Here is an 18,872-nt window from a genome sequence, read left to right as displayed (position 1 = left end):
TACAGGTAATAATCACCAGTATATAGTGCTTGGTGTATAGTCCTCAGTAAATGGTGCCAGCCATTATTGTCTGTTGGTTATTATTATTGCTGATGGTTTCGTTAAGGTTCTGCTCTGACCTGATTGTCAAGGCAAACCTTGCCAGAATGAACCTAGTCTCTGGTTGGGTGGTGACAGATGAACAGAGGGGCCAGTGAAGGACAGGAGCTATTCTCACAGACTTCCCATTCATTCATGTCACACAGCCTTCTGATGCTGACTGGGATGACCTGTGGGACCAGTTTGATGAGCGGCGGTATCTGAACGCTAAAAAGTGGCGCGTTGGTGACGATCCCTATAAGCTGTATGCTTTCAACCAGCGGGAGAGTGAGCGGATCTCCAGCAATCGGGCTGTCCCGGACACTCGCCATTTGAGGTACTTTTTCCTTCTCCTAATCCATTACTCTTGCCCCTCCCTGTTGCCATGACAGATCAACAACAAGCTTGATTAGGGTGCCCATCGTGTGCAGGGAGCACAGCCAAGATCGGGAAGAAAAACCATTTGCTGCCGGTTGGACACTAAAGGGATTATGATATAGTAATTTATCCTGTATGTGTTGCTTCCTGCTTATTACTGTGAGCCATGCCAAAGCCACTCACTTTACCTACACCTGCCCTCACACTTGGTGATTACCCAGTGGTGACATTTGCCATGAAATCATGGAGGACTAAAAACACTAATGGTCAAATGGTCAAAGTCCATTTTCCCTGGCAGGTTTCAGAGTGTTGGGGGCATACAGGCTGGACAGACCCTCGGGCAGTCAGGTTAATGACCTCTTCTGTCATTGAGAGAGACCCTTCCTATGACAGTACATGTGCATTCTGCCACACAAGAAGGAAAGCCATAGGGCCTCTTTACTTCCTATCAACTCTGCTGTCTGGCTGCCAAGGTCCGCATTCCTCACTCTCCATCCTGCTGCCCTTGGTCAGGCCATTCCTCCAGTGGGTTGCAGAGATCAAGCATGGCACTATGTAGAAAGCTTTATCTCCTAGCAAGAAGAGGCTTTGTGATGACACTTTTCATTACCAACCCTTTCTAGAGTCATAGCAGCCCTTATGCTTCCTGGTAAGGCCTATTAAGCAGTTCTATCTTGGGTCAACTCCTCCCCTTCTGGCTTCCAAGCTGGAAACACCAGAGGCCCAAGGCCTGGGTATGCATCTTTCCTATATGCTATCAGAAACTGACTTTGCACTAGCCCCAAATAGCAGACTGGCATGCTTGAGGGAAAGAAGTTTGAAGGCAATTTAAATTGAGAGGCTATAGTACTGACAATAACTTCTTAGCTTTCTCTTTGTTTGGGTCCATGAGTACTGTGTTAGTTTGGTTTCTGGTTTTTTTTTTTTTCTTTTTTTTTTTGAATTACCTATGACTGGGTAATTTATAAAGAAAAGAGATTTATTTAGCTCATGGTTCTGGAGGCTGAGACGTTCAAGATTGGCAGCTGCATCTGACAAGGCCCCATGCTGCATTATAACATGGCAGATGCTATCATATGGTAGGAGTGCATGGAAGAGTGGCAGATGGGTGAGTGCAAAAGAGGCAAGACACAAGGGGCAACTCTGCATGGTAACAGCCGGTTCTTGCAGTAACTATTTCTTTTTATTTTTTGGAGAGGTTTTTGCTACAGGGCATGTGCACTCACTAGCGAGACAGAGAGAGACAGAGAGAGAGAAAGCGTGAAATCACCCCTGTGGGGGTGGCCACACCACAATCCCTTCTCCTTCATTCTCCTCTCAGGATCTTGGGCATGCATGCACATGTGCCCGGCGTGAGTTCAAGCTTGTTCAAGACTCAACTCAATTATCTCCTTCTTGGGATCAAGTTAAAAAAAGAGATTTCTTCCTATTTCAATCTTTTTTTTTTTTTTTTTTTGAGAGGTTTTTGCTATAGGGCGCGTGCACTCGCCAGACAGAGACAGAGAGACAGAAAGCGAGAAATCACCCCCCAGGGGGGATGGCCACGCTGCAGTCCCTTCTCCTCCGTTCTCCTCTTAGGATCTTGGGCACGCACGCACACACGCCCGGCGTGATTTTAAGCCACCGGGTCTGGGACACGAACCGCGGTTGACTACGTGGGAGTCCAGTAACATAGCCATTATGCTAACTGCTGGTCCCAATCCTGAAAGATCACTATTTCAATCTTGAGAGAACAAGAACTCACTCACTCACTCAAGATGGCATTAATCCCTTCATGAGGGCAGATTCCTCATGACCCTAATGCCTCTTTAAGGTCTCAGCAGCTCTTAACACCATGACAACAGGGACCAAGCCTCGAAATGGGTTTTGGTGGGAACAAACCATATTCAAAGCATAACAGGTACCCAGATTGTGGACCCAGGAGTTTATGAGTAAAGCTTAAGGACCTTTATGATGAATGAAGCTGATTACTCTGATGGTTCTCAAGCTGGTAATATGTGAAAGCTGGTGGACTCAGTTTCCCCAACTAGATTGCATGACTCTGAAATTTTGTCTAATACAAGTATCCTGTGGAGAGACTCAGTTAGTTCTTGTTATTCATTGTCATCCCTAATAGGATCTTAGGCCTTTGTTTTCCTATGAGTGTAGCAAGAGGGGTGAACTTGATAATATGTTGGCTTCCTCTAACTCTGCCAGTCTGAATTTAATTCTTCCCTCAAGATACCCATGGGACTCTTTCTTTTTAGCAGTTCCTGGTGGTCCCTGAAACCAAAGGCCCAGGGCAGGATACCTACTCCCTTTCCCTGGCCGTAAAATATCTTTCTTTTCTAATTACCTTCTTTTAATTCCTAACTTTAAAGTTTATTTATTTCTTCCACTTCAATGATCAAGAGAGACAGAAAGAGAAAGACAGCACCCCCAATAGGATCGTGATGCCATGATCCACCTTCAGCTTAAGTCAGTCCCAGATGGTGGGCACATATGTGCTTGGCATACTCAGGGAGGTCTCCTGACACAAACCTGGAACCTTTCCCATGTGGGTCAGCCTCACAGAATGTCTTATTTTATTGCTATACCACCATCTGGCCCCCAACTTTTAACTGACAAATAATAATTATACATATTTATAGGGCATGGTGTGATTTTCTTTTTTGGTACATGTATATAATCTGTAATAATTAATCAAGGTAATTAGCATATCCATAACATTCAACATTTCTTTGTGTCGGGAGCATTCAAAATCTTCTAGCTCTTTGGAAGTATGCAGTAAATTCTTGTTCTATGCACTCACCCTATGGTGTTATTGAACTCCATTATCTAGCTATATTTTTGTATCTCTATGACCTAGCAATCCCGCTACTGATTATCTAGCCAAAGGAAGGGAAATCAGTATGTTAATGAGCTATCCGAACTCCCATGTTTATTCTATCCCTGTTCACAATAGCCAAAATACAGAGCCAACTGAAATGCCCATCGACAGATGAATAAACAAAAAAAAAATGCAGTATACAATGCATGCATATGCATGCTTGCACACACGTACACACACATACACACACAATGGAATACTATTCAGTCATAAAAAATAATGAAATACTGTTATTCATGCCCTCATGAATGAGTCTAGAGGACATTATGTTAGTGAAATAAGCTAGGCACAGTAAGATAAAGCTTGTTCTCTTTCACACGTGGAATCTAAAAAAGTTGATCTTGTAGAAGTAAAAAGTAGAATAGTGGTTACTAGAGGCTGGAAAGTCTAGGAGGGAGTCGAGAACAGGAAGAGACTAGTTGAAAGGTCCTTAAAGTCAAAGTCTTATATTTTTCCTATTTATATTTCCTAGTACTAATCCTTCCCTTTGGTATTGAGAAAATTTATTTTTTTCCCCAGAGAGTCTCACTGATGCATTCCTCTTGCCCCAGCCTCTCTGAGTCTGACAGTACTGACATATGCTACTGTGCCTTGCTTTCAGATTGGACCAGGAATCAAACTCAGGCTTCCCCATGTGGCCCAATTTACAGAACATGGCATCTTAGCAGCATGCACCACCATGGCTGAGCCTCAGAGAACTTCATTTAAATGCATTTCCCTGAACAGAAGCAACATATAGGAGAGTAGAGAAGAGGGAGGGCACAGAAGGCAGAGAAACCCAACTGGGTCTCTGGCGGTAGGCGGTCCCTACCTTGTTTTACATTCAGATGCAAAGCATTCCCCACCTCCCAGCAAAGGGATGCCTTCTAGCTAGGAAAAGAGATGGCGTAACCATCTGAGAGCCCTCTGAGAGACACCTATGTTTGCCCCCACTTTAGAAAGAGTAGGGTGGCATGGATGCTTGAGCAGAGTTCATTTCTGCACTTGTCCTCTTCTATGATCTGAGACTTACACATGCAAGGGCAGGGCATGCAAAATGGAGTTGCTAGAAAACAGGCTGACTCCAAGGGACCCAGCCCACAAGGTCCAGTTTAAGACTCTGTAACTAACCTGTGTGTTCCATCTGTCCAGGAAGTGACTGCTGTGACTGCAGCAAGAAGGGGAGAGAGGATTTAGACAGAATCTAGAAACCTTTGGAAAGACAAAAAGTTATATCAGACATATGTCTGCCTCAGGGCACCAACTTTGTCTTGTGGTAGCTGGGATTGTATTGCTCAGAAGATTTCAGATTTATGGAACTTACTTTGATTGAGCAGGCAGAGGAAAGGGCACCAGGGCCAGCAACCATCTTGGGGGCTTGAGTACTTACTGTGTGCAAAGCTCTAGGTCAGCATCCTGAGAGGTCACCAGTATATTAGTTATCTCTAGGTTGAGTCTGGTATAGTGTTGATCACAGTCTGTTGCCTATGTAGTGCTGAGAACCCCAGAGACTTCCTGTGTTTCTTCCTCAAAGGGTCCCTGTTGGGTGGTGACTTCTCTGCAAGATCTCCCACTTCCTGCCCTTGTTCTCAGGAAAACCATGGTTGTGAGATTGGAATACCAGTGAAGTTCTTTAATCTGTGATTTCAGTCTCTGTGCTGGATCTTGACTTCATCCTAACACAACACTTGGGACTTGCCTGTCTAGGGCTGACAGAGACCTAGAGTGCATTTTGGGATTCTGCCTACTCTGGCTCCAAGTAACTATGGTGGCTAATGACCTATATCCTGTAGACTGGGGAATTTCAACAGTAGCACTACTGACATCTTGGGCAGGATAATACTTGTTTCAGGGGTGTTCAGTGCCTTACAGGATGCTTAGCAGCATCTCTGGCCTCTTCCTTCTTGATGCCAGTAATAGACCCCTCACTCCCAAGGTATGGCAACCAAAAATATCTCCAGACATTACCATATTGTTCCCTGGGAGGCAAAGTTGCAGTGAGGACCACTACTGTGAACCCAGTCCTGTTTGTTGCCTAAGTTTTCAAAAATGAAATGTGAACATTGCACTCACAACCCCATTACTAGCAACAGAATAGGCCACACCTTCCCTGTGAAGTAGTCAAGCAGAAGGCAATGCAGCCCAGGGGTTAAGAACACAGACTTCAGCATCAGATTGGCTGTTTCCAGCCCCAACTGTGCTACTGCCCACCTGAGTGCATTTAGGGAAGTTTCCCAGCTTCTCTGTATCTCAGTTTCCTTTTTTGAAAAATAGAGCTAAAAATAACAATTATGATTCTACCTAATTAGGTTTTCGTAAATATAAAATTTTATACACACACACACACATATGTATATACATATATACATACACACATCTACCTAGTACTTAGTAAGTATTCATAAAATTCCAGCTGTTGCTATTATTACAGGGCATGTGTGCAGGCTGGTACTATAGGAGGGGGGGCAGCCTTCACTAGAAAATTGATGCTCAGACAAGAGATGCAAGCAAACTCCAAAACTGAGTAAGCATGGATAAGCCAAGTACCAAGAAGGGGCAATAAGAGCACCACTAAGTTGTGAGGCATGGTGATGGGGGCAAGGGAGAATGGAAGGGGGTTTCAAGGTCAGGTTCAATGCCAGAGAAATGGGAGTGAGCAAAATTATATCCTTGTTGGTATGGAGTGTTGGTCATGAGCCTTCAGGATTCTCTGTCCAATCTCAATCTTGAAAGAATCACTTGGTAAGTGTTTCGAAAAGGCTGATACCCAGGTTTCAGCTGGCTGAAATTCTCTTGCCAAGCTCCCCAGGTGATTCTAAGGAACAGCATGATTGGGGCCCACTGCTGTAGATCAAGCACTTCACAAATAGAAGTCGACAAACCAACCAAATATCTGAGGATCTGAGATACTTCAGGGCCACTCCTGATTCCTTGGCCACTGGCCCACATTGGATGGCTGGTTCCTTTGTATCCTCCAACTCCATTGTTAACAAGCTTTGCTCCTACTGAGAACCTTCGTGTTCCCATGATGCCTTGCAGCTAAAGTCCAGCTAGTGTGGCTTCACTTTCCCTTGAGATGAGTAACACTTAAACATCTTGTATAAAACCTGGTGTGTGATAGGAATCCAATAAGTGTTTGCTGGACAAATGAAAGGGAAAGCGAGACTGAAAAGAGAGTTGACCGCTCATCTAGAAGAGCTCAAAGCAGCCCCTTCTCATTATCCCTTGATCCTCGGGGGCCTCATAAGAATCGGGGAACAGACTCAGAGTTAAATGGAAAAGGCTTTTTCCCTTAAAGAGTTCTCATTACTGAAAAGAGAAGAGTGAAGAAACAGCACATGGGAGGGGTCTGAGCTTATTAAATTTGCTTCCAATTTTCTTACCACAGTAATTGGATTCTGATTTATAGGATGCGTTTGGACAGCGTCTGAAACAGAGAACTATTAACTGAGCATTAGAGCAAGTGTGGCCAAGAGTGCGGTGTTAGGGTGAATCGCTTAGAAATCTGAAGACGCTGTAAGACTGGGGGAGACAGCAGGTGGAGTGTGGAGGGAGAGACAGGAGGAAGGCATAGACGTTACCCTACAGTGGCAGGCCACTGTGCTGATTGAATGATCAAATGCATTGGCAGTGTGGCATCATGTGGTAAAAGAAGCTCAGAGATACCTTAGGGGCTCTATAAATGGAATAGAACAGAGTACTTTTCTCTGGGTCCTTTGCCCTGTGGAATCCCCTGGATTTTGTGGTAGGTGGTTTGGTTTATCAGGAGTGTGGGATAATCAGGTGAAGAGTGGAAGAAGATAAGATGGGATTAGGTTTTGAATTCTTTCTCATGGCCCCTGAGGCAGGCAGTGAGTGATGTCACAGTTGGGATGGTTTAGAAACTAAGTTCTATAGACTCAAAGGGATCCTCTGGATCCTCTACTCTTTTACACTTTAGGGTTAACAAACTTCCTGGCAACCTGCTCCTTACGTGCATTTGATGTGCTTTTCACAGTCGTGAGACAGAAACCTGCTGCTGTGGCCTTTAGACATACATGTCTCTGTGTTGGCCTAGTGTCCACAACCCCTGTCTTGAGGGGAGACAAGGTAACCAGGAGTGGACTTCAGCATGTCCCTGCTTTTATGGTGGCTTTTTTTCTCATCTGTAAAGTAAGAGTGTTAGGTTAAATAACCTTGAAGCTTTCTCATTCGTGAGTCTCCATACAATGTACATTCATTCTTCCATGGCTGGTTTTCTCATCCTGGATATATAGGCATTCATACACACCTCCCTCAATTGAAAAAGACATTGAGCCTATCTTGGGCATCCTGGTTCCCTCTTTTCCCCCTAAGACTTACAATCCTGTCAACACAGATGAGAGACTTAATTTTCAGTAACTGTCTCGGTCCTGTGGGGTCTTGTGATAAATAAGACTCAGCGACATATTTCCAGATGGGACGTAGTGAATGTGCTGTACTTAACGATTTCAGGGTAAGGCAGAGACAACTCATAGCTGGGGTAAGCAGAAGATTTCCCAGAGGATTTCTGCTGTCTATAAAGCATTGACTGGTCCAACAAACAGTCCTCATTTTCTAGTTGGCCCACTCCCTCTCTGTCACCATATTATGCTGACAACAGCTGGATTTGCCATCATCTAGGTAGTACATAAAATATCTGGCAGACCAGAGGCCATCATGGAAACACACCCCTAGAGGAGGGAGGATATATTTTGATAAAGTAAATGTTTACTTTTCTGTTGCCTAGCAGTGTTTATTATGGGATTGTTTTGATTGTAGGAGAGCAGGTGGCAGGGTGAACTGAGCTTGTGAGCTATGGGCTGGAAGGAGTTAGACCTCATTAGGTTACCTCCTCCTGGTCTGGTTGGCTCTCACTATTTCCCTCATCGTATTCTTCTAACCTGTGTCCAGTACGGTGCTAAACATTTCAACAGTGGGGTGCCCATTGCTTTCCTGGAGGGAAAATTCTATACTTAGATACATCTCACCAGGAAGACATTTTTCCTTTGCTCCTTTTCATCCTGGGAAATGAAGGGGCTGTGGCCCAGTCTCTGATGGCATTTCTCCCTCCTTGTATTTACTCGACTGGAATGACTGCCAGAGATCATCATCATTTCTCTCCTTGTACTCATCACTTAGCAGTAATGGGATAAAAATCTTTACAGCTGGAATGGCTAAGCATAAAAAATGTTCATATTCCCTCAGAGTCAAGGCTATTCCACTAGCTCAGCACAGTGTTAGTGATTCCCTATCAAGGCCGAGGGAAGAGGAGGGGAAAACCCATCACAGACACTTAGCTTTTGCAAACAAGCTATCCCCATCTGCCACATTCTGGTTCCTCCTGTGTACCATTTCTCAGTACAGGATGTGAGCCTGTTGACAGTAGCTCTGAGTGACTTCACTCTTGAGCTTTTCAGAGTTTTAGGGAGTTCTGGGAAGGAAGAGAACCAGAGAAGGAACTTCAGAACATCCTGGAGGTGCCTCTGCAGTAACATCTATAGGGCCTCGGGCAGGGTTTTTGCCAGAGTGAGAGGAAAAGAAAGGCCACAGGGGCTAGAAAGCAAGTGTGGCTTAGGATTCCTCACCATCTTGGTCCCCTGGTCCCTTGAATGCTGGGTCTGCAGGCCCCTCCTGCCATTGCCTGCCCTTTAAGTTTTAGAAACATTTTTTTTTTTCCCCTATCAGGTGGGTATGCTCGCCAGACAGACAGAGAGAAAAATAAGGACAGAAAGCGAAGACCCTATCAAGGCCGAGGGAAGAGGAGGGGAAAACCCATCACAGACACTTAGCTTTTGCAAACAAGCTATCCCCATCTGCCACATTCTGGTTCCTCCTGTGTACCATTTCTCAGTACAGGATGTGAGCCTGTTGACAGTAGCTCTGAGTGACTTCACTCTTGAGCTTTTCAGAGTTTTAGGGAGTTCTGGGAAGGAAGAGAACCAGAGAAGGAACTTCAGAACATCCTGGAGGTGCCTCTGCAGTAACATCTATAGGGCCTCGGGCAGGGTTTTTGCCAGAGTGAGAGGAAAAGAAAGGCCACAGGGGCTAGAAAGCAAGTGTGGCTTAGGATTCCTCACCATCTTGGTCCCCTGGTCCCTTGAATGCTGGGTCTGCAGGCCCCTCCTGCCATTGCCTGCCCTTTAAGTTTTAGAAACATTTTTTTTTTTCCGCTATCAGGTGTGTATGCTCGCCAGACAGACAGAGAGAAACATAGAGACAGAAAGCGAGAAATCAACCCCCAGGGGGGATGGTCACACCACAATCCCTTCTCCTCTATTCTCCTCTCGGGATATTGGGCACGCACGCACATGCGCCCGGCGTGAGTTTTAAGCCACTAGGTCCGGGACGCGAACCGTGGTCGACTACATGGGAGTCCAGCGACATAGCCATTACGCTAACTGCTGGTTCCCGAGTTTTAGAAACATTTTGTAAGGGGGCATCCTCCTCATCCTTGAATACCTGCTGACGAGAATTCATCAGGACAAACTACCCTAATCAATTCGTTTTCTTGTACTTTGTCTCCTTGTGAATTCCTGCAGCTTTGACCTTGCATTGTGCATCTCATTTATTCATTCATTGTCTCATTCATTCATTCATTCACTCAACACATTCATTGAGAAATTACTATGTATGGAGTTCTGTGTGAGGAATGTGTTCCACTTCCCAGGAGCTCATGGTTTAGTAGAAGAAATGCTGATTTCTCATGTTCAAATGTGAATTATGCTGTGGCCGTACCCTTGATTCAGGAGTTAGTATGCAGAATTCCTACCTTTCTGTTCAAGCACTCATTTCTTACACTGTCTCTGAGTTTGGTAGAGTTGCTTCTCTCTTGGCTATATAGCAAAGCACAGGAATCAGGAGCTGTCCTATGAAAGAGACAAAATAGCTTTGAGCTGGTCAGTAGAGGAGATGGAGTTCATGTGTGGATGGGAGGAAGAGCCTTTTTGAAGGAAATGGCATTTGGACTGGAACTGGGGGAGACATGTAGGATTTTAGGATTTTTTCAGGTGGTAGGTATTCCAAGTAGAAGAACATAAGAAAATATAAAGAAGTAGAATAGCACCTGTATTTTGAAGGAGTCAGTCCAGTTTCTTAGACTGTGGGTTGATGGAGTTGGGGGAGAATATTCTGGAAGGGATACCTAAGGTCATGTTGGAGCAAAGTCTTGAATTCAGAATAAGGAGGTTAAAGTTAATTCACTAACTGGGATGTGTCCACTTCCATGTGCCATGGCCTCATCATCATAGCAACCCTGGGACATGTGCCAGGAAACACATCTCTGGTGAGCACCATCATGGAAGCTCTTGCCACAGGGAGTGGGTCAAGGTGGGACTGAGCAAAAGACTTCTAGGCATCAGTGGCCAGCCTTCCCTAAGAGTGGAGAACAATACCAGACCAAGTTTGAATTCACTGAGGGCCAAAACAAGGGGAAGAGATTGATGTGTCACTTTGGCTTTAAGACAGTAATATCCTCAGGGGGCTTTGGGTCTTAACACTGGGAGGTATTCTGAGGAAAGGCAAGAGAGATGAAGAAGAACTGGTCCTGGGAGAAATGGAGCTAGTGGGGACCTGGAAAAGGGGTCTATCCTTCCTCCCCATACCAACTTCTGGGTTTCAGAACTGAACACCAGTGTGAGCTGCAGACGTGGACAGAATATCAAGACTTGCAGGTTAATCATATACGTAGGTGAAGAGACCAGGCTCAGAGAGGTTAAGGAATTTGTATAGAATCATGCACCTGATCAATGCTTGACTGAAACTCAAGCTTTCAAGTTCTATATATAGAGAATATATATGTGTGTGTATACATTTCATTCATATATATAAATAAATAAATATGTATGTATGCATATTTTACTCTGTTACAAACATAGAATCCCAATTATGCCCAAGTTCACTGAGTGAGCATGTGTGTGTGTGTGTGTGTGTGTGTGTGTGTGTGTTTAACCTGTGGTTTAAGGCAAGGAGAAGAGGTGATACATGAGGATTCTGGGTGTCCCAATTAAGATAGTTTCTGATCATTGTATTTTAGCTTAGCCTAGAGGCACTAAAATAACATATTTCAACCATCTAAGGAATAAAAAGCGTCATCTGGTGTTCTGACACCTTGGCTAAATCCTGCCAAATGGGCAGGTAACCCAAGAAGAACCTTGTGCAACTTTGAAAGGTACTAAGTCACCTTTGTTCTGGGTATAGACTTCCCTTCCTCTTCCCTGGGTTTGCCGTCTTTATTTCATACTTCCTAACAAATGAGACAATGGCAAGAGATAGAAAAGGATACCTATAAATATGTTTGGTGCCCAAGATGGGGAACTGATTTTGAACAAAATATTTGCTATAAAGAATTCATTCTACAAATTATTGAGTATAAGGGTATTGGGGATATACCAGTGAAAAAGCAGATGGAAAGCTTGCCTTCTTAGAACTTAGATTCCCCGAGTGAGTAAATCCACCAGGTGGTCCATGTTGAATTACCTACTGCCCTCCCCAGGTCACTAGTGCATCCCCACTTCAGGGATCACTTCCTATGGAAGGCAAGTTTCCTTAAGCCAGTCTTGAAAATAAGCCTTGGTCCACAAGCTGAGGGTTTCAGTAACACCAAAGGGAGAATATGGTGTTGATTCACTCTCCCCTGAGTTATCTTTTAAAAAAAAAAGAAAGAAAGAAAGGTTTTAGGATGTATACTTTTAAAGGGCAGAGGGAAAGGGCTGAGACAATTCCCTGGGCTGTACTCTTCATTTTAAGAGTGTTTTCTGTAGTGCAAAGAGGAACACAAGGAGGGGTGGAGAAGATAGCATTGAGTCTGGCTATGACTCTTGTCCATTTCTAGGACTATATATAATTTTCCCAGTTCAGTGGCTTCTGCAGTCTTCTTAGAAGACCAAAATCTGCCCCAAGACCAGAATCCTTCTTTATCTTTTCTTAAGTAAACTTTTAATTGACATGCATACAAAAAAGCTCAGTTTTCTAGAAGCCACCCTTATGCTACTGTTCAGTTAGTATCCCATACAACTATCCTGGCTTCAAATTCTATGGACTAATGTAGCTTGTTTTTAAACTTTATATAAATGGAATTAAACAGCTGTGTATCTAGCTTCCCTCCAAATTCTGTGTGTGAAATTCATCTACATTTTCCGAGACAACAATTTGTTCATTCTCATTGCCATATCGTATTCCTAGTATGAATATATTATAATCTGTATATTTATTCTACTAATGTTTATTTGGGATTTTGCCAGCTTGGGACTCTTACAAATGAAACTCCTATGATTAACCTTATATTGAGTTGTCAGAAAAGTCATGACGCATCTTTGCATAGAAAAACATAGAAAACTTATGTCATGACCTTTCCCAATGACCTAATACTTGTCGTTTGATGGACATGCATATGTGTTTCTGTAGGGTATATCCCTAGGAGCTTTTTTTAGATACTATTAAATATTTAATGAAGTGTTTACCGTTTCTACTCCCACCAGCAGTATGAGAGTTCCAGTTACTCCATATTTTCATTATCAATCACTTGCTTTCATCTGTCTTTTTCATTTTGGCCTTTCTAGAGGCTAGGTTGTGGTATCTTATTATGTGTTAGGTTTGCTTCTCTCTTCTGATGAGTAAAGTTGAATACCTTTTCATAAGTTCACTCATCATTTGAATGCCCAGTTAAGTGTATTGCCCACTTCTCTCTTTATCTACTATGCCCTTTGCCCAAGAATCAAGCACAGAACCTGGCTTTTAGTCTCTTCTCTGTAATCTGGTTCTCTTCTGGTTTATTCCTGGTATTTGGTTTAACATTTTGAAGCAACATAATAAAATAAGGGAGAAAAATACCTGGACTGAACATGAACAGACTGACCCTTTTCTAAGTTATTTCCAGCAACCCTTTAGCTCCCTGAGTGTGTTTCTGTACTTGTAACATGAGGGAAGGATGCTAGAGGTGGTCATTAAGGTCACTTCCAACTCCGTCTGCTGGTTTTAAAATACTCTGCCAGTAAAAAGGTGTGGAACTGGCTTGAGAACTGAATTAGGTTGGAGGCTGTTTCCAAAATCTGATGCCCTCCTGTAGCATTCTTTCCCCACATTCCCTGGATTAATCTTTCCACTCACACACTTCCCTTCCTAACAGGACTCAAGGGCCCTGAAAAACCATTAGCACCATCTCTTTCTATTGCCACCTTGTCTGTTTCCTTGTGAGAACCTCCCATCTCCCTTCCTCCCAACAGTAGGTTACCGCACCCCTCCCAGCCAAGATACAAATGTAGGCTGGTCTGACACATCTTTTCACTTAGCTGTAAGGCTTTTGAACTGTTGAACAGAACAGAACCAATTGCTTCTGAAGATGGCACATCATGTGATGGCGGTTTGACAGCCAACAGTGGTGACCTGCCCATATTTTCAATCTAGAATAAGGAGCTGCAGCATACAGGCTTCTCCCATTTAAAGCCCAGAACACTGTCATATTCCATTACTATCTCCTCCCAGACCTTTAACAAATCATTGGCTCTTATGATATAATGCATGTACCTCTCATGGCAACAAGAAGCAGGGGCTGCTTGAATTGTGGAGAGAATCCTGGGGATGCTCAGGGCTGGGACAAGAGCACCTGGGCAGTTCCTAAGTAAATGGGTAAACTGTATAGTAAGTCATTAGAATAAGATTCCTCAGGCCTCATATTTACACAGGACTTCATGAAGTCCTTAACAATTTCATTCTCATGAAGTCATCATTAGCCCTTTGAATAAAAGGGTCATTGCCATTTCACGGAGAAGGAAACCGAGGCCCAGGCAAGGTAACTGACTGACTAAGTGGCAGGGCTAGGTGTCTTAGCCCTGTGAGCTCTGAGTTAAAACATCTTTTCCCCTCACTAGCTGATCCTTGAGTGAGTTACTTAGATTTATGAGGAACTCAGTTTCCTCATCTGTAAATTGCTAATTCACTCAACAAAGAATTTTCATGTTCACACACACACATCTTACCAGAGGAAGGTGAAATAACTCATGTCAGATGCTGAGAATAGTCTTGTCATCTGTGTTTCTGAGTGGTCAGCTTAGTACTATCATCATCAGGCTCCAGATCTTCCCACTGCCCCACAGTTCTGGGAAAAAGCAGGTGTGAGAGGCCAGGCAGAGGTGACAAGTCAGAATAGGAGAAAGAGTGATATGGATGAGTTTGGATGAGTCCTGGCTCAGCATCCTGCCCCTACCTCTGAGTCTGGGATGTTGTGGCTCATGTTGAGTCAGAGCTGAGCTGAGAACATGGTGGGTGCAGGCAGGGGAGTCCTTAGACTGCTCCTGGCCTCCGTCTTGGCTCCCAGTGCTGAATGTGCCACTTGCCTGAATGTCAAACTTACTTTAAAAAGCTGGAAGCAAAATAAGCAATGAGGCAATCGTGATGCCACGTCTGGTGAAATTTGTGCTTGAAGGATACTGGGGATAGAACCAAGGCCAGCAGAGGAGGGATTTAGGGCTGGGGGCCAGGGAGTACAGAATGTGTTTGACAAGAGATGAAAAGAGCAGGGAGGAGATGACAGCTGTAGGTGGGAGAAGCTGTGGAGAGGAGGCCCCTGGCCGCTGTGGTGACAGACAGTGGGATGGAGTGAGGAGAGCCATGTGAAGCCCTAGGCGACTGGAAACTAACCAAGGAATGTGTGATGTGTGAAGGAGGGCTCTGCTTGGGGAGCCAGCATCACTCAGCCAGTAAGGGCTCAGCCAAGCTAGTGATGGGCAGGGTCAGTAAGCGCCTCTGTTGTTCATCCTTGGTGCTCCTTAATCAACAAGAAGGACCCCTTGTATTGATTGCAGCTTGCTCATATCCAGACTGTTCTCACCTTCTGACCTAATCTGACCCTCTCAATAACCCTGGAGCTGGCCCAAGCAGGCATCAGTATCCTCTATTTATTCCGCTTCCTGCTCTCCCTGTCTCTTTCTGGAGTAATCATACAGGCACATCAGTTACCCCTTCCTCCAAAACTTCCTGAGCTGCTGATACCACCTCCTGAGAGAGCAAGCACCCTCTTTTCTTACATCTGTTCCACCTCAGGCTGGGTCAACCATTTATCCTTTGGCATGAGCCCCAATCCTTGGAGTCTTCTTTCTTTCTCACCCTTACTTTGTTGAGTCTACCTTCTGGGTGTCTCTTGGTCTCTGAGCTTGCCACCCAGCTCTGCTGCCACCCCTTCTGGGTGACTGTAGCCTTCCCTGGTACTATCCTCATTGGCTCTGGCCCAGCATCAGTCCATGCTCACACTTCAGCCATGGAGAGCTTTCCAAAGGCAGGTGCATCATTTTGCAACTAAAACTCTGCAAATGATGTCCCTGACCCCCACCCTGAAGGCAGGCCTGCTGTAGTGAGGCCAGAGCTTATTCCCTGACTGTGCCATGAGGGTTAATGTTTCTCATCTTTGCTGCTGTCTGCTCAAGATTTTCTTTGGTCTTTCAGGAACTAGGATGGGGAATCCCCTCTGCAGAAAGACACATCCTCTGCCCTCCCCTGCCCATCTCAGAGTAGTGCCCATCACTCCATGATGCAAGCATTGGTTTACGTTCTTTCTCCATTCTGGAGTACTTAAGTAACTTATCATTGTGTCTCTAGAGGCTGATTCAGAGCCTGGAACCCAGTCTCTGTTCATCAGTATCAGCTGAGTAAATATGGACCCAAAGAGCACTTCATGGAATTCATACTCAAACTATCTACTGAAACATCCAGGATTGGGAGTGCAAGTACCGGTGAGAGAATGAATTCTCAAAACAGGAAGAGAAAATCCAATCATGGGAAATTTAAAACCATCTTTACTCAACAAAGAATTTTCATGTTCACACACAAATCTAGTACATAATCAGCAAGTACTTATTGATCACACTATTCCCCTGACATATGCTAGGCACCTTATATATGTTCTCATAGTTAAGCCTCACTACTTGGCTATGATCCTGGATTTTTTAATTAGGAAATTGATTCCAGAAGGTTTAGGAACTTGTCCATAGGAATATAAAGAAGTAGAAAAGTGGTTCCTGCCCCAGCAAGGCAGCAGTCTACCTAAGAAGATGACATAACTATGTAGAAATGGGAATAACAATAGCAGGGAACCCATGCGGAGCATGATAGAGGAAGTAACTTTAGCTAGACATTGCATGACAGTTCAATTTAGTCAGCCCTAAATAGGAAGGTGGCAGGATGGGAAGGCGTATGGAGGTCGAGACACGAGGCACACCAAAGGATTGGTGAGTGAACTGGTTTTCCAGAGCAGCAAGTGCCTGCAAGGGAAATGAAGGAAGAGAGGCAGGGTTGGATTTAACACAATGGAGGAGGCCTTGAGACACTGGTCAAGGTTTAACTTCATGTAGCTTGTGGAGGTTGGTTAACAGTGTGCCAAGAATATTGCTACAAAAGGATGGGAGGAATGGGTTGGGGAAGTGTGTCTGTAGGTGGAGAGAAGAGTTAGGAAGTCGCTGTGGCATGACAGACCAGGGGCATCGGCCAGGCTTGGGGAGAATAAAGGAGGCAAAAGGGGCAGAATGCAGTGTAGGATTGGCTTTAGAATTAATTGACCATAGGAAGATGTGGGAAACCTTTGCTTTTTATTTCTCTACCTCACATGATGTGCATCCCCAGATCACTGGCCCCCACCAGACCACTCCTGACCTCAGTGTGCTGAGCCTGGCACGGCCCTGGAGTGGTGGGGCTATGGGTCTTATCTCTGTTCCTTCAATTTGAGGAGCTTTCTGCCCTTTAGGTAAAAGGAGGGAGTGACTCTTCTCTGTTCTTTCACTGAAGAGTCTGAGAAATATGAAGTTGCTCAGGGAATATCAAGGGGAGATGTCATTCTTTAGCAGGTGAGAGGAAACTGGCAACCCAGACCCATGATTTTCCAGCTTTCTAGAACCTTCCAGCATGCAACCTTTAAGATAAATGATAGGGACCAGCAGTTGGCATAATGGCTATATCACTGGACTTCCACGTAGTTGACCATGGTTTGAGTCCCAGACCCAGTGGCGTAAAACTCAACGCCAGGTACATGTGCATGTGTGCTCAAAATCCTGAGAGGAGAAAATAGCAGAAAGGATTATGGTGTGGCCATTCCCCCTGGGAGGTGATTTCTTACTTCCTGGATCTCTGTCTCAAGCACTTGCACCCTATAGCAAAATTCCTCAATAAATAAATAAATAAATAAATAAATGAATGAATTAATGAATGAATGAATGACAGAGAGAAAGCTCAATTGAAATACAGGTTTGAGAGTTAGTGAATCTGGATGGTCATCACAGGGCATTCTAGTAGAGCTTGGGAGAGCACAGACCTGGGAGCCAGACCACCTGGTTCTATATTGAGGTTGTGCTATTTAGTTTCTGTGACCTACAGTCTCCTCCACAGTGAGAGGAGAGGAACTGAGCACACACCTCAGAGAATTATTGTATAAAACTAAATCTCTGAGAAAAATACCTGAAACCATGAGGACTCAGTAAGTGTTACCTGTTATTACTGTTGTGTAATGTGATTCAAGCAGGGCTAAAATAAGACATGAAGGAGCCCTGGTCCCAGACACTGAGGAATCTTTTTTAGGATACATTTTAAAAATAAGTTTTGGCTCACCTCCACACTTTCTGGTCCCAGCTAGGTTCTGCATTTGCCTTTTGAGAACTGGCTCCTTTGCACGCGCACATGCACACCCACCTACATGGATCACACACACAGCTGCCATCTGGCTGGTGTTGGTATCCACTGACACAGGTCTTGGCAAGCTCCCAAGAGGAGCCTCTTTGCAGCCTCTAGAGAGCTGCTGATTTTCCTGGAGAGGAAGAGCTGCCACTTCGGTTTTCACCAAACCTCTGTGACCTGCTCATTTTGAAGGGGCTGGTCAACATGAGACTTAAAAAACAAAAGGACACTAGTGTATGGTGGAGCAATGATTGTTTCTAGGAGGTTTAAATTCAGGCAGAGGAGTCTGCATTCTCTACCTTTGGGTGAGCATTCTGAGCCCAGGTTATACATGTTAGCATAGGGAGCAAATGCCCAAGGAGATAAACTAGGGCAGAGACCAGGAAAAACCACACAGGTATATTAGCATCAATAGCACTTAAAGAGTCCAGCTTGTCTGCTGGTTTCAGAACCAAGGGCTGGAGATGTCTTGTCTTCTGCACTTAGTAGTTACATTGTCTGCTGAGGGTGGTCAAACAAAGTTTATCACACCTAGTACAACAAACCCTTGGACTGTACTTCAGAGATTAGTTGGTAAATTAGTGCAGGTTCAGTTAGTGGAGTTGGCAGAGGGGGAGACAATGAGGGAGATTTTCTTAAAACTAAATTTTACAATGTAATGGGTTACTAATTATTCTGAAATAATTAATGTGGCCTTTTCTAGTGTATAAACACCCTCTCTTTTCTGAAATGACAATTGTGGTAGATGATGGTATTTTAAACATTTATTCTTCTCTACACACACACAAAATTACAAATCTAAGAGTGCTTTCTGTAATGTTTTTATTTTACTCGTACAAAAGTATGAGTATGAAAAACCCAACACCTGGGTTTTTCACTACATTATCTGACACTAATGTTGACCTATGTATTTTGG

At 44.3% G+C, this 18,872-nt stretch overlaps 1 protein-coding gene across 1 annotated transcript in view; it reads left to right on the top strand.

The window, feature by feature from the left end:
* The window catches only part of GALNT14 (polypeptide N-acetylgalactosaminyltransferase 14), a 245,509-nt gene that overhangs the window by 155,556 nt on the left and 71,081 nt on the right, over window positions 1-18,872 (top strand). Inside the window, exon 2 of the mRNA XM_006168527.1 lies at window positions 246-415. Within this exon, the coding sequence (XP_006168589.1) occupies window positions 246-415 (170 nt within the window). The remainder of the gene's footprint in view (window positions 1-245; window positions 416-18,872) is intronic.

This window comes from Tupaia chinensis, unplaced genomic scaffold, assembly GCF_000334495.1.
Source record: "Tupaia chinensis unplaced genomic scaffold, TupChi_1.0 Scaffold145860_1, whole genome shotgun sequence".
NCBI classification, from domain to species: Eukaryota; Metazoa; Chordata; class Mammalia; order Scandentia; family Tupaiidae; genus Tupaia; species Tupaia belangeri.
Note: the sequence above shows the minus strand (reverse complement) of the source record. Positions and strands in the feature narration are given on the sequence as shown.